This window comes from Rhincodon typus, chromosome 12, assembly GCF_021869965.1.
Source record: "Rhincodon typus isolate 14 chromosome 12, sRhiTyp1.1, whole genome shotgun sequence".
In the NCBI taxonomy this organism is placed as follows: domain Eukaryota; kingdom Metazoa; phylum Chordata; class Chondrichthyes; order Orectolobiformes; family Rhincodontidae; genus Rhincodon; species Rhincodon typus.
This window is the reverse complement of record NC_063343.1, coordinates 15,235,737-15,252,552: the sequence shown is the minus strand read 5'-3', so window position 1 is coordinate 15,252,552 and position 16,816 is coordinate 15,235,737. Positions and strand designations below refer to the sequence as shown.

The 16,816-nt window shown below is 46.5% G+C and overlaps 1 protein-coding gene across 3 annotated transcripts in view; it reads right to left on the bottom strand.

Annotated features, from left to right (window-relative positions):
• Positions 1-15,205, bottom strand: part of uimc1 (ubiquitin interaction motif containing 1) — a 92,769-nt gene extending 77,564 nt beyond the window's left edge. The window contains exon 1 of one of the 3 annotated variants that reach the window (XR_007263384.1): positions 15,108-15,205. Coding sequence is in view for 2 of the 3 variants with exons in the window: in XM_048603822.1 (XP_048459779.1) it covers positions 15,108-15,140 (33 nt within the window). In the remaining variant the exon portion in view is untranslated. The remainder of the gene's footprint in view (positions 1-15,107) is intronic. The other 2 variants (XM_048603822.1, XM_048603823.1) reach the window with 2 other exon arrangements.
• Between the last annotated feature and the right edge of the window lie 1,611 nt (positions 15,206-16,816).

The window sequence follows — 16,816 nt, the reverse complement described above, 5'->3', positions numbered from 1 at the left end:
CACACGCACACACCCCATCCTTACGCACACGCACACACCCCATCCTTACGCACACGCACACACCCCATCCTTACGCACAACCATGCTTACACACACGCACAAGCCCTCTATCTTCCTCACACACAGTCACAGACACAAAGATCCTGTATCATCCTCGTGAACACACATCATGTATCAGACGCACTCTCTCACTCTCACCCATCTTGCATCCTCCTTGCACTTGCTCACATCCTTCCACACAGTATCTTGTGAAGAGAGAGGGTGTGTGAGAGTTCGAGGATGTGTGTTTGTCTGTGTGTGTGCCTGTCTGTGTGCCCATACTCCTGTAACAGGATACTCGAGTACCTTCACCAAACGGGCTGCAGTACAGGAAGACAGCTCACCACAACAGTATCGCGACAAGGAATGGGCAATAAATGCTGACCTTGCCAATGATGGTCACATCCCATGAATGAGCAGCAAAAATTGATCAACATAAAAAAAAAGACATTCGTTCAGATGACCAACGATTTGGTCAAAGAGGTAAATTTTAAGGACCGAACGCTTCTTCTCTTTTTTCTTATTACTTTACAAAACATTTACTATTAGTAGTCATATTACTAGGCATTACTCCAACCACCAGACTTTTCTGCCTGACTCCAATGACTCATTTTGCAAGGGCTCCTTGTTGCCACGCTCAAACAAATGCAGCCTGATATCAACGGCTGTCAGTCTCACTTCAGCTCTGGAATTTCAACCTTTTGTCCATGTTTGAACTAAGGCTGTAATGAGTTCAGGAGCTGACTGGCCCTGGTAGAACCCAAACTGGGCAGCAGTGAGCAGCTTATTGCTAAGTAGGTCAGTGTTAGTGCCTTTGCTTTTTATGGTGTATAGAAAAGACTTTAATGTTGGACAGTTGATCAGCTAGTTCAAACATGAAACAAAAATTGGTTGGGTGATAGTTAGTGAGGAGGATAGCCTTATATTACAGGAGAATATCGACATTCTGGTCAGATGGGCTGGTCAGTGAAAAATGGAATTCAAAAGGTAAGATGATACATTTGGGGAGGACAAACAAGGCAAGGGAATTTGTAATGAACAGTTGGACCCTGGGAATCACCGAGGATAAAAGACCTTGGTGTACGTGTCCACCAGTCCCTTAAGGTGGCTGGGCAATTAGATAAAGTATTTAAAGTGGCATATGGGATATTGGCTTTTATTAGCTTAGCCACATAGTTTGAGAGCAGGGTGGCTACGCTGAATCTGCATAAAAAGTCAGGAGGGGCACACCTGGAGCATTGTGCGCAGTTCTGAAATTCATGTTATAGGAGGGATGTGATCAAACTGGAGAAGGTGCAGAGATTTAGAATCACTGAATCCTTACAGTGTGGAAGCAGGCAATTCAGCCCATCAAGTCCAAACCAAACCTCTGAAGAGCATCCCACGCGGACCCAACCCCCGACTCTACCACTGTAACCCTGTATGTCCCAAGGCTAATCCATCTAGCCTGGACATCCAATACTATGGGCAAGTCAGCATAGCCAATTCACCCAACCTGCACACCTTTGGACTGTGGGAGGATACCAGAGCTCCCAGAGGAAACACGTGCAGACACCAAGGAAAATGTGCAAACTCCACACAGTTGCCCAAGGATACAATCAAATCTGGGTCCCTGGTGCTGTGAAGCAGCAGTGCTAACCACTGAGCCATCATGCTGCGCCTTTATCAAAATGTTGACTGAGCTGGAAAGTTTTAGTTATGAAGAGAGATGGGATTGAGGTTGTTTAACTTGGAGCAGAGGAGACTGAGTGGAATAAGATGTATAAAATTGAGAGGCATAGACAGAATAAACAGGAAGAAATTTTTCCCCTTGAGATCAATAACCAAGGCACATGGATTTATGGTAAGGGGTGGGGAGTTTAGAACAAATGTGAGGAAACTCTTTTTCATCCACAGGGTACTGGGCATTTGGAACTCATTGCCTGTGAGGGTGGTAGAGGTAGAAATCTTCAGAACATATAAGTAGTATTTAGATGAAGATTTGCAATGCCAAGGCATACAAGACTATCGGCCAAGTGCTGGAAAATGGCATTTTAATAGTTAGCTGGTTATTTTTGACTGGCACAAACTTGATGGGTCAAAGGGCCTTTTTATGAGCTGTATACCTCTATGATAGATGCTGCTTGATAGCACTGTTGACAACACCTTCCATCACTTTACTGACGATTGAGAATACTCTGATAGGATTATAATTGGCTGGCTTGAACGTCTCCTGTTTTGTGCAAATAGGACATATCTGGGAAATTTTCCTCGTGATCGAGTAAATGCCAATGTTGTAGCTGTAATAGAACAGCTTGGCTAGGGTGCAGCAAGTTCTGGAGCACAGCAAGTTCTGGAATACATATCTTCAGTCCTATTGCTGGAACGTTGTCAGGACACACAGGCTTTGCAGTATCCAGTGCCTCCAATCATCTCTTGATATCACATGGAGTGGGGAGAATTGGTTGAAGATTGGCATCTGTGACGCTGGGGACCTCTGGAGGCAGATCTAGGTAATCCATTTGACACTTCCGGCTGTAGCAAACTTTTCAGCCATACATTTTATATTGATGTGCTGGGCTCTCCCATCATTGAGGATGAAATGGGATACTTTTGGAAAATCTTCCAGCACAAGGATTGTGCAGCAGTCATTAATATCAATACTCTCACGGGTAGATGCAAGTAGATTAGTAAGGACAAGGTAAAATCAAACTTTCCCTCCTGTTGGTTCCCTGACATGTAGCTGGATCGGGTCTGTGACAGGTATGTCCTTTAGGATTTGGCCAGCTTGGTATAAGACACTGAAGCCATCTACCCAGGCTACATTCTGTACCCTTGTTACTATCGGCACTGTGGGTCAGTGTTTAGCACCACTGCCTCACAGCACCAGGGACCTGGGTTCGATTCCAGACTCGGGCGACTGTCTGTGTGAAATTTGCATATTCTCCCCGTGTCAGCGTGGGTTTCCTCCGGGTGCTCTGGTTTCCTCCCACAGTCAAAAGATACGCAGATTAGGTGGATTGGCTATGCTAAATTGCCCGTAGTGTTCAGGGATGTGTAGATTAGGTGGGTTATAGGGGTATGGGTCTGGATGGGATGCTCTGAGGGCTGTTGGGCTTGTTGGGCTGAAGGGCCTGTTTCCACACTTAGGGATTCTATGATTCTATCTGTGCTTCCCACAATTGGTGCTCAAAATGAACAAGTACGGCATTCATCAAGTACAAGCATTCATCAGATTAGAGGGGTGATGTGTGGAACTGGCAGGAGGCAGAGGAAGCAGATTTTCTGAAATGTTTACAGGAGAGCTTTTTATATCAACATGTAGATGGTCCAACTAGAGACAAGCAGTGCTGGACACAATTCTGAGGAAAGAAGCCAGACAGGTACTTCAGGTGACAGTGAGGGAGCATTTTAGCAATTGTGACCACACCACTATACGTTTTAAGTTTGTTATGGAATGTTATAGTTTGCAAATAAGGGCTTTAGATTGTGGTAAGGTAGATATTATTGAAACTAGACAGGATCAAAATAGAGTGCAAAGAGCAACTTGAGGCTAAATCTACAGCAGAACAGAGTTCAAAAAGGATCTCGGGACAGTACAGGCCTGACGTGGCCACATGGATTCAGAATTGGCTTGTCCACAGAAGGAAGAGTGTAGTGGTGAAAGGGTGTTTTTCTGGCTGGAGGTCCATGACTAGTTGTGTTCTGCAGGAATAAGTACCGGGACCTCTGCTGTTGGCGGTATATATAAGTGGCTTGATGAAAATGTAGATGGATGGGTCAGTAAGTTTGCAGATGATACAAAGGTGGAGAGATTTGGATAGTGTCGAAGGTTGTCAAAGAATACAACGAGATATAGATCAGTTGCAGATATGAGCAGGGAAATAGCAGATGGAGTTTAATCCGGGTAAGTGCGAGGTGCTGCACTTTGGGGGATCAAATGTTAAGGAAAAGTATACAGTTAATGGCAGGACCCTGAACTACATTGATGTACAGAGGTGTCTTGGGGGTTCAAGTCCGTTGCTCCCTGAAAGTGGCCACGCAAGTAATTAGGGTGGTAAAGAAGGCATATGGTATATTTGCCTTTATTGGTTGGAGAATTGAATGCAGAAGTCAAGATGTCACGTTGCAGCATTGTAAGATTTTGATTAGGCGCACTAAGAGCATTGCGTTCAATTCTAGGCACCAAATTACAGGAAGGATATGGAGGCTTTGGAGAGGTGCAGAAGAGGTTTACCAGGATGCTGCCTGGATTAGAGGGCATGTGCTGTAAGGAGAGTCTAGCAAAACTCAGGTTGCTTTTTCTGGAGCAGCAGAAGCTGAGGGGAGAGGAGATAAAAGTCTATAAAATTGAGATGCATAGATAGAGCTGACGGTCACCATCTTTTTCCTATAATTGAAATATCTAATACCAGTAGGCATGCATTTAAGGTGAGAGCAGAAAAGTTCATAGGAGATGTGAGGGGCGCGTTTTTTACACAGAGAATAGTAGGAATGTAGAGCAAGCTATGTAAGGGGCATTTAAGGGACTTTTGGATAAGAACATGAATATGCAAGGAATGGAGGGATATAGACTAAGGGCAGGCAGAATGGATTAGTTTTATTTGGCGGCATTCAGCACAGCATCGTAGGCCGAAGGGCCCATTCCTGTGCTGTACTGTTCTGTGTTCTCTTTCAGGTGAAATGTAGAAGCAACAAGCCCAGAAAACCATGGGTGTCTAGGAATATTTAGGACTGGATAAAAAGGAAAAGAGAGATAATATGGTACAAAGGGAGCAAAATATCAAAGGCCCTAGAAGAGTACAGAAAGTGCAGGGGGAACCTCGAGAATGCAATTAGGAGAGCAAAGAAGACGCATAAGAAAACACTGGTGCGTAAAGTTAGGAAGAATTCCAAGATATTCCACATGAATATCAAGGGGAAGAGAATAACTAGGCAAACAGTACGGCATATTAGGACCAAGGCAACAATCTGTCAGTGAGGTCATGGGACAGTGGAGAGTGTAAATGAGTATTCACAACTATCTTTATTCAGGAGAAGCAGGATGCAAATACAAAATTCAAGAAGTGGGATTGTGAGGTTCTTGAGCAGATTAAGAAGCGAGGAGGTTTTGGCGGATCTAAAAGTAGACAAATCCCCAGCTCCACAAGTTGCATCCCAGACTGCTGTGGAAAATGAGAGGGGAACTTGGAAGGGTCCTAACTCAATTGTTTAAATCATTGCAGTGATAGAGAAACTATCAGAGAAAATAGTGAAGGAGAAAATGAATCTCCATTTAGAAAGGCAAGGTTTGATTAGGGACAGTCAACATAGCTTTGTCTGGGGGAAGTCAAATCTAACAAATCTGGCAGAATAATTCAGAGGTGACTAAGCATTTGGATGAGAGTAGGACAGATGACGTAATTTATATTGATCTCAGCATGGCATTTGACAATGTCCAACATGGAAAACTGATAAAATAAAAAACTCATGGGATTAGGGTAATGTGGCAAGATGTACCCAAAATTGGCTTAGCGAAAGGAGACAGATGGTTGTGGTAGAGGGTTATTTGTGACTCAAGCCCAGTGTGCAGTGGCTTACCACAGGGATCACTGCTGGGTGCTTATTGTTTGTGATATTCATAAATGATGTAGATCAAAATGTGGGGGGTGATGATAAGTAAGTATGCAGATGCCACAAAGATTGGCCAGGTGATTGACAAGGGGAGGCAGATATAAATGGATTAGTCAGATGAGCAGATCAGTAGCAGATGGAATTTAACCCTGATAAATGTAAGGGAATATACTTGGGAAGAAGGAACAAGGGAGTACTGAATGAATGGCAAGACACTAGGAAGCTCAGATAAACAGAGGGATCTTGTCCATAGCTCCCTGAAGGAAGCAGGATAAGTTAACAGAGTAGTTAGGAAAGCATATGTGTCGCTTGCCTTTATCAGTCATGACACAGATTATCAGAGCAGGGATGTTATGTTGGGAGTTCTAAAGAACTTTGGTTCGGCCACAGCTGAAGTGCTGTGGTCAATTCTGGTTGATACAAAGGATGTAATAACTGGAGTGAGTGCAACCAGGATGTTGTTGCCTGGGGTGGAGCATTTCAGCTATGAGGACAGGATACCTGATAGAGGTGTAATCATAAGATTATGAGGGGAACAGAAAGGGTGAATAGAAAGCAGCTGTGCTCCTTCGTTAAAGGGTCAATAACAGGAGGCATAATTTTAAAATAAAAACCAGGAGGCTTTGAGGGGATTTGATAAAAAAAAAACTTTTTCACCCAGACTGTGGGCTGGTGGGAGTCTGAAATGCACTGCCTGGGAAGGAAATCTTAAATCTTTACAAAGTACTTGGATGAGCACTTAAAGTGTCGCAACATTCAAGAGTACGTTGCCTAACACGGGAAAATGCAACTCATGTAGGTAGTCGTATATTTTTGGCAATACAGATTCGAGGGGCCGAAGGGCCTTTTTTGTACTGTACAATTCTCCAATAGGTTTTCTTACCCTTAAATAATCTAATGCCATGAGAGTTCATAGGGTCCAAAGTCAATGTTAAGGACTCCGGGTGCAACCCCCACCTGACTGTATACCACTGTGCCACGAGCTCTGGTGGATCTGTCTTGCCAATGAGAATGAACAAGAATAGTGTAGGTGTTGTCTGGAATGTGGTCTGTAGGTAAAATTCTGTGAGTATGACTAAGTCAGGCTGTTGCTTGACTTGTCAGTTGGACAGTTCTCCCAAACTTCAGTTATAACAAGGACTTTGCAGAGTCAACTTGGTTGGCTTTGCCTTTGCTATTTCCACCCAGGTGATGCCAGGTGGTCTGTCCAGCTCCATTCCTTGGTGTAGACTTTGTAGACATTTTGACACAATTGAGATTCAGAGGGCAATTATGTGTCAAGAATATTGCTGTGGATCTGGAGTCATATGTCATATGGAGACAAACCCTTCGGTCCGACTCGTCCGTGCCAAGCGTTTATCCTAAACTGATCTAGTCCCATTTGTTAGCATTTGGCCTATATCCCTCTAAACCCTTCCTATTCATGTACCAAATGCCTTTTAACTGTTGTAATTGTACCCACCTCCATCATGTCTTCTGGCAGCTAGTTCCATACACACACCACACTCTGCAGGAAAATGTTTCCCCTCATGTCCCTTTCGAATCTTTCTTTGCTCACCTTAAACTTATGCCTTCTAGTTTTGGACTCCCCTACCCTGGGAAAAAGACCATAGCCATTCACTTATCCGTGTCCCTCATGATTTTATAAAGGTCTATTAGGTCATCCCCTCAGCCTCCCACAATCCAGGGGAAAAAACCTCTCCCTATAACTCAAAACCTCTAATTCCCAGCACTATCCTTGTAAATCTTCTTTGAACCCTTTCAAGTTTCACATTTTTACTATAACAGGAAGACCAGAATTGAACGCAGCATTCTAAAAGTGGCCTCATCAATGTCCTGTACAGCTGCAACATGACGTCCCAACTCCTACACTCAACGCACTGACCATTGAAGGCAAGCATGCCAGATGCCTTCTTCACTATTCTGTCAACCTGCAACTCCATCTTCAAGGAACTATGAACCTGCATCCCAAGGTCACTTTGTTCGGCAACATTCCCCAGAACACTACCATTAGATGTATAAATCCTGCCCTCATTTGCCACGCAAAAATGCAACACTTCACATTTACCTAACTAAAACTCCATCTGTCAATCCTCGGCCCATTGGCCCGCCTGATCAAGGTCCTGTTGTACTGCAATATAACCTTCTTCACTGTCCACTAAACCACCAAATTTGGTGTCATCTTACTAACCACACTTCCTATATTTACATCCAACCATTAATATAAACAATGAAAAGCAGTGAACCCAACAGCAATCCCTGGAAAACCTCTGGTCACAGGCTTCTAGTCCGAAAAACAACCCTCTACTCTTTTAAATGAAAGATATAAACAGAAAAAGCCAAGAACTTACCCCCCACCCCATCCCTGTGACATTGCCCCCATCAGACACTCCTGGGACAGAAACAGCACCAACTGAAATAGAGTAAAGCCCAATCTACATTTTCAAAACAGAAAATAAAGCTTCCTCAACTTGCTAAAGAAAAATAAAGACCCTATTACTCTGGGGAAAGCCAAAAAGTAAACAAACAAAAAATGGCTCTTTCCCTTGACATCATTCCCACCTACCTCTTCGAGGACAGTGACGACAAGGGGCAATGTAAAAGTAAACTCAAGCAAAATCAAAGAAAATGAAAAAAAAAATAAATCCCCTCTGCTCCATCTCCATCAAACACTCCCAGACAGGGACAGGGACAACAATGGCTTAGAATCCAGAAGATTTTTCCTTGCTCATTTCAACTAAAAATAAAACTCCCCTCACACTGATCCCCATCAACCACATCTGGGACAGGGACAGTACAGAGCTAAAATAAAAGCCCCCTTCGCTCTTCCAGAGGTCCAAAATCGAAACAAAGGGAAAATAAAACATCCCTCTTCCTGGGGCAGCAAACTAAAAACAAATGCAAACTCAAAAGGCAAAATGGAAACTTAAACTAAAGAAACAATTAACTAAATTAGAAAATCATTATCCAGGTTGATAATATATTCCAGCCCCTGCTGCACCCAGCAGTCGCAAAAAGCTTTGACTGTGCCAGTGAGCACCAGGTGCACCCGCTCCAGGGATACTTGAGCGCGGATGTAACCACGAAAGAGGGGCAGATATGACGAGCCCATCCTCGGCCCGCTGCCTGTACCTGCTCATGACCATCTTGGCCACACCCAGGAGTGAGGCCATGAGAAGGCCCATGCACTTGTCCACCCCTCCCCACACTGGGTGCCTGTAGATCAGGAGTGTGTTATTTTAACAGCAGCCTCTTCAAAACACTAAAAAGGGGCTGCAAACAGACGCACTAAACACAAATGTGAAACATAGTCTGCTCTAGGTCACAGAAGTGCATGTGGTCTGGCACCCGGTAAATTTGTTCAGTCACCCGTTGCACAGGACTGCCGCGTGCAGCACTCTCCACCCTCAGAACCCTGATGTAAGAGGGGCGGATCCGTTTGTAGAGGGCCCTCCACTGGGGATCTCCACCACCAGACAGCAAACCGTAATGGCAATTCATGTCCAGGTGGCGGGCAAAAGCATGGCAGTGGAGAGTGTGTTGCGTCAACCCATACCAGGTAGATGGTGCCTCCCTGCCATCTGAAAGAGCACAGAATGGATATCCCTGAGACAGCTTAGAGTGTGGGACACCGCTCTATGGGAGCGGATCCATGGCACGGAGCCGATGTCGAGCTCTGGGCAGACAGGGGTCAGTTTGACTGGAAGCCCACCACACGCCTGAGCCACCTCAGGTGCACGTGAGATGTCAAACCAAGCACCTTGTCTGTCAGGCTCGGGTCGCGAAGTGGAAGTGGACCGATACCCTTGCATCCAACTGCACCAGCATCATTCAGCCTGCCCCTCTGCTATTGAGCATGTCACCGATTCTGGTCATCCCTGCGTCCCAAGCTCTCTCTTCTCTTGGCCACCACAAGTCATGCTCGAGGAAGAACCTGTTCCTGAGTAGTGGATCCCCGACAAAAACTGCCACTCCCGCAAAGAGAGTGCTCCGGTGCAAGCCGACCGTGTCGCAGACTTTGATCAGAACTAAATACAAGACAGGCAATCCTGGAAGAAGAACCAAGGTTGGGACTACTCCACAAACAGGAGCTGCATGTTGTAACGTAGTCCGCGTACCTGATGGAAGAAATACATCATCAGCACACACCGCCCTGGAGGTGGCTCGACATGAAGGTATGGATACAGGGTCTGAGAGGGTGGAAAGTTCTGCCTAGGTACGAAGATACACCAGCACCTGACCACCCTCCTTAAGCGGGTGGCTCAGAACCGCAGCAGCAATCCAGTGTTGCCTTTTGTCCCAGAAAAACTTGACAAGCTTTTTATACATGGTTATGACAAAGGTAGGGGCAGGAAACAAAGTGACCAGCCAATACCACAACCTGGTACTGCCGCTTCACATTCTTATTCTTTCCCGGGGCCTCAAATAGCTGCAAGGCAGACATGACGAGAAGGAGTAGAGAATTCCACTGGTCCACAGCCAACCAGATTCTGTCTAGGCGGTCAAGCACCGCTTGGAAAGAATCCTGGAGTTCCTCGATGAAGATGAAGGGGATCTCGCCTGCGAGCACCACTTCTCTTTCTGCCTCATCTAACTCTGTGATGTTCGTGACCGACATCCAGACACCAAGACCTCCTCCAGGTCATCGCCTCCAACCTCTGACCCCTCCACTGTATTGAGTGCATGAGGGGTGGTCAGGGGTCACCAGCTGGGCACGCCCTACTTAAACCCACACCCACGGTCAACAGCAGGAGGATCCTTTGCAGGGGCCTCCAACTCTTGGACTATACCAGACTCAAGTGAAACATTTGACTAAAATGTTGGGCCTCCTGGGCAGCAGCAGTTCGGAAACCTGCTCCACTCTCGGCACTGGGCCACCCTCTATGTCTGGGAAAAGATCCCCAATAAGGGTGGCAGTACCCGATGCAAAGGCCTGGGAGGGAGCAAAGCCACCTGCTCCTTCATCACTACCATCCAGGGTTCATTCAGGATAACTGACCCCACCACAGTCCCCAGTCAGCACAGGCAGCACCTCGAGGCCTTTCAGTTCTTGTGGCATAGGCATGCCCACCTCAGCCTTCAAGGTGTCTGGGCCAGTTACAATGGACTGCGGGGGCAGGTCCGTGTCCCCCTCCCCTAGTGAGGAGGGAGAGGGGTTTCCAGGGGATGCTACTCCCTCATCCCTAGGGGAGATGTTGTTAGTACTGGACTTCCCCGATCCCTCCAACCCCAAGGAGTGGCGCTACCTCTGGCAGGGCGGGGAAATAAGAGACACCTTCATCTTTCCACAGTCCTGGGGCCTCCCTCCCCCTCAACTATCCTCCCTTTTCCCTTGACCCTCAAGGGTTTTGGTGCATGCAGGGGACCAGGGAAAACTGAGGGCACCACCTGCTCACTGCTCACTCTCACTTTTATCATTGATAGGTCCTGTTCTGGGGTCCAATTCCCACATCTTCCCAACAGGCCTGGGACCGCTTTCCTTTGCAAGGGATCCCTCCCCAGGCTGGGGGCCATAGTCTCAGGGTCACTCAGAGAATCCTCCTGGGTGGCTGTCCCCAAATTCTTCCTCCGGACTTCCCTCCCTAACAGATACTCTCCACCCACCTCACTGATGTCTGTAATCAAGTTAGCTCCTCCATTTGGGTGCCATGGGGACGTCGCGACGGGAGGGAGGACAGTGCCAGCTGCAGCGGCTTGGGAGGTGGCAGCAGCCTTTGAGGCAGGGCACTTCCTCCGGAGAGGCCCAACCTGCTAGCAGGCATGACACCGCACACCCTCTGCCGACCATAATGCCTGGTAAGCAGTACTCTCGTGCTCAACTATGAAGGTGCCCTCTGTAACCTCCTCCCAGATCAGACAGACAAAAACCTATCACCAGAAGGAGCAGATGTGCCTTAGGCAGGCCTCCTTCAGACCATGCACTGGTGGCACCATGCCCAACATCAGCTCCCCTAGCTGGCGGAGGTACGGGAGAAGAACCTCAGAAAAACCTCAGGAATGAAGGGTGGGACATTTAATAAAATGACTGAGCAACTATCTCCAGCAAGTCGACAGGCAAGAATGTCCCACCGACAGTAAGCCCCTACTCCAGGGTGAGGTGTATCGCCCGTTCAGTCCTCAGAAAGAATACAACCTTTTCGTAAATCTTCAATGCAACTACAATGGTGGGGGCGCTGACTATTCCTGCATAGGCCGCTGCGCATGGCTCAATGGTCATGTCGGTGTGAATGTAACATTTCACCCCAAGCTGTTTTGTTAAATAAGTAAAGGAAGGTGAGGCCTCCGTGGGTGTGGGGTATGCAGAAGATACAACCACCACCCTGAGCAGGAACAACTGGGCCCCATCCCGGATGTTGTTTTGGAGGGTCCTTTCATTGCCAACGCACCCCACCCCCAACACCGCCACACCTACCCACCCCCAAAACCAGGACCAACACTACTACTTCGCACAAATAGCAGGTGAAGAAAACAGAGAGTCCAGTTAGGCCTCGCCTGCCAGTCCAGTCACCTCAGGCAGCCATGTCCCAACCTGCCACCCAACCCACAGGTCCAAAACAATCATTCCCCAATGCCCAAAGGCAATACTCACTGGCAGCAAGTAGGCCACAGTCACAAAGCAATAATAAGGAGATGGCCCAGGCTCCAAATAGTTCCAGGGCCCAGGCTCCAATATACAGTCACTCAATTCAAGTGTTCAGGCTCCAAGCAATTAGCGTCCAGGCCTGAATCTCCCGACCGAAGTTGTCTGGACGCCAGGAAAAGGCCTCCTAGGTACTGGCCAAACAGAAGTGCAGGCCACCATGCTTCTCAAGGCAGCAGCTGCAAGTCAAAAACTTCATTCCTTCTAGGCAGGCAGGCTGCAGCACCTGAGGACCCATGTTCCAGGCCCCAATCAGCAGCAGCTTCTCCCTCGTATAGCAGGTATCGTGACAGCAGTCTTCAACCCTCTGAGGAGAAATGCAGGCCACCAAGTTTCCAAAGGTGGCAGCAGCAGCAGCAACAAATTCCACGTTCGAGTTCCTCCAGGTAGATGGACTGCAGCACCCAAGGTCCAAGGCTCAAGGCCCCAATCTGCAGCAGCCTCTCCCTGGTACAGGTGTTATTACAGCAGTCTTCAACTCACCAAGGAGAAATGCGGGCCACCAGGCTTCCAAAGGCAGCAGCAACAGAGAATCCCAGGTTCGGGTGCCTCTAGGCAGGCAGACTGTAGCAGCAGAGGCTCCAGCTGCTCACAGTTGCATCAGGTGTCGCCACTTCAGCCTCCAAGTTCCAATGACAGTAGGAAAGTGCAGACCCCCCATACACTGCCTTCTACAGGGAAAGCAACCCTCCACCACCACGCTCTGTCTCCTACCTTCAAGCCAATTTTGTATCCAAATAGCTAGCTCTCCCTGGATTCCATGTGATCTAACCTCGCTAACCAGTCTATCGTGTGGAACCTGGTTGAACACCTTGCTGAAGTCCATATAGACAATGTTGACTCCTCAGCATTCATCAATCTTCTTTGTCACTTCTTCAAAAACCTGAATCAAGTTGATTTCCCATGCACAAAGCCATGTTGACTATCCCTAATCAGTCCTTGCCTTTCCAAATTCATGTACATCCTGTCCCTCAGAATTGCCTCCAACAATTTACCCAGTACTGATGTCAGGCTCACTGGTCTATAGTTCCCTGGTTTTTCCTTACCACCTGTCTTATATAATGGCAGCACATTAGCGATACTCTAGTCTTCCAGCACCCTACCCGTGGCTGTCGATAATACAAATATCTCAGCAAGTTGCCCAGCAATTACTTCCCTTGCTTCCTAAAAGTTCTAGGATACATCTGATCAGGTCCCAGGGATTTATCCACCTTTATGCACTTAAAGACATCCAGCACCATCTCCTCTGTAATATGGACATTTTTCAACATATTACTATTTATTTCTCGAAGTTCTCTAGCTTCCATATCCTTCTCCACAGTAAAAACTGATGTCAAATACTCATTTAGTACTCCACCCATCTCCTGCAGTTCCACACATAGACAGCCTTGTTAATTTTTAAGGGGCCCTATTCTCTCCCTAGTTACTCTTTTGCCCTTAATGTATTTGTAGAATCTCTTTGGATTCTCCTTAATCCTACTTGCCAAAGCTATCTCATGTCCCCTTTTTGCCCTCCTGATTTCCCAAATGAAATATGAGGGTTTGGGAAAGGAATTCCAGAGCATGGACTCTCAACTATTATTCATTAAACAACAGAACAATCAGTATGATAATTAGATGAAGGATGTTACATTATAGAATGGATGCTAGTGGAATATTACATTATTTGACAGTTTTTGGGACCTTTACATTACTTCATAGTTACTGGTCAAATATTATATCATATTTAGCAGTGGACAGCCGAGAGCTTACCTGAATACAACGGGACCTTGATTAAATGGGCTAGTGGGCCAAGGAGTGGCAAATGGAATTTAATCTGGATAAATGTGAAGTGCTGTGCTTTGGAAATGCAAATCAGGGCAGGACTCATACACTTAGTGGTACCATCTGGGGAGACCTCAGCGTGCAGGTTCATAGTTCCTTGAGAGTAGAGCTGCAGGTAGACAGGAGAATGAAGGCAGCGTCTGGTACACTTGCCTTTATCGGTCTGTGCATTAAGTATAGGAGTTGGGAGGTCATGTTGCAGCTATACAGGACATTGGTTAGGCCACTTTTGGAATACTGTATTCAATTGTGGTTTCCGTGCCATAGGAAGAATGTTGTAAAACTTGAACGGGTTCAGAAAAGATTTACAAGGATGTTGCTAGGGTTGAAGGGTTTGAGCTACAGGGGAGAGGCTTAATAGGCTGGGGCTTTTTTCCATGGAGCATTGGAGGGATAATGTCATAGAAGTTTATAAAATCATGAGGGGCATAGATAGGGTGAAGAGCCAAAGTCTTCTCTCCAGAGTGGCAGAGTCCAAAACCAGAGGACATAGGTTAAACCTAAGAGGGGAAAGATTTAAAAGGGACCCAAGGGGCAACTTTTTCATGCAGGCGGTGGTGCATGAATGGAATAAGCTGCCAAAGGAAGTGGGGGAGGCTGGTACAATTACAGCATTTAAAAGGCATCTGGATGGGTATATGAATAGGAACAGTTTAGAGGGATACAGGCCAAACGCTGGCAAATAGAAGTAGGTTAGTTTGGGATATCTGGTCGGCATGGACAAGTTGGACCGAAGGGTTTGTTTCCTTGCTGTACAGCGCAATGACTCTACATTGTACTTACTAGAGGAATATTATCGTATTACACTTAATGGGGAAATATTACCTTACCTGATAGCTCTTCGTATAACATTACAGCATTTGGTCGTCGATGATATATGAAAGTTACTGATATAATGTTGCACAATTTCGTAGTTCATACAATATTACACTATTTAACAGTACGGATATAATTTTACACTATTTTGTAGATGCAGAATTAATGTTACATTCTTTGGTGGTTAATGACTAACCTGCAGATTTCCAGGCCCTCTCAATCGCCCCATGAGCTTACCGGAAATCACGTCAACGAGACCGCCCACAGCGGATATAACCTAACAGATATTTGTCACCGAGATAGTAGGAACTGCCGATGCTGGAGAATCGGAGATAACAAGGTGTAGAGCTGGATTTCTGAAGAAGGGTCTCGACCCGGAACGTCAGCTTTCTTGCTCCTCTAATGCTGCTTGGCCTGCTGTGTTCATCCAGCTGTACACTTTGTTATCTCAGATATTTGTCACCGATCGATCCGTCCCCCACCGAACCCTGACCCACTCCATGGCGCTTCTCCCCCCCCAACCATGGCTAGGCCCAAGACATAACCCCTGATCCCCCGAACGCTGACCCTCCCCAAGGTATTCCGTCTGAACCTGTCGCCGGCCTGAGGGTCAGGCCCCATATACACACTCCGTTCCTCCGAACCTCTTCACTCCACCCCGGTGCCTCGAGCTGGCCTAACGGTCAGATCCAAGACACAATTCCCTGATCCACCTCACCATCCTCACCCGACCCTAGGCTGCACCTTGACCTTACCTTTGAAACTCCTACCGACCCTGAACCTCTACCACCCTGACGTTTTCCCAAACCCGACCCCGACTTCCCTTGACTATGATGTGTACGGTTCCTGATCGTCCCTTAGACTCTGCTGTGCCCATATTCACTACCACAAAGGGTTGTGGAGGCCAAGTCATTGAGTACATTTAAAAAAGAGATAGATTCTTCATTTAGAAAAGAGATAGATTCTTCATTTAGAAGGTGATCAAGGATGGGGGGGGGGAACAGGAGAATGGGGTCATGCCATGATCGAATAGCTGAGTAGACTCAACGAGCCGAATGGCCTGATTGTATTCCTCCTTATTGTCCCTGCACCTGGTCTCTGCCATTCCCCAGTTTCAGACTATGCTGTGCACGGACGCTTATACAGGCCATTTCTCTACTACTGCTGTGCCCACATCTGAACTTGCTATGTCAATACCCTGATCCTCCTCCTGACCCTCAAGCTGAACAGTAACCCTCCTCTTCCACCCCAGCCACCCCCACTGAGTCTAGACACTGACTCTCCTGAGACTGCTTTGTGCAGACTCTGACCCTTCTGCGTCTGGATATTTTTACACACTCTGAATCAGACCCTGTTCCTGCCACAGTCTTGACCAGTGTGCAGACCCAACTGCTGTTATTGAAACACCGGAATGAGAATCAGGAAACTCCAGGTCAGGATTAATCTTTGATGTGAGTGAGAACAGTAGTGAAAACACATCAAAGGAAAAATTCCAGCCACATTTCATTTCAGGTTTATTTATTTTTTTTTAAATATTTTTGGAAAAATATATTTTTTTACATTTTTTTCAATTTAAACACTTCACATTCAACACAATTGGCAGTGAAACTACCAAGTTCATAAACTGAAGATGCCCAAAACTCCCTCTCTTCCAGTGGATTGATGTTGTTTACCTTACTGTCTGTCCATCTCCACAATTTAATCACTCTTTTCTCCCAGATGTTCATTCTTACCGTACCATGAGAGAGGGGAAACATTATTTAAAACAGAACTGTTTACCCAAGCACAATATTCCTGACCCAAGCTGACCTTAGTTATTTAGATGGTCTACCATTACAACAGTGGTGAAAGCTATTGTGTGCTGCAGATTCTCACAACTCAACAAGCATCTATACTTTCTGTTCC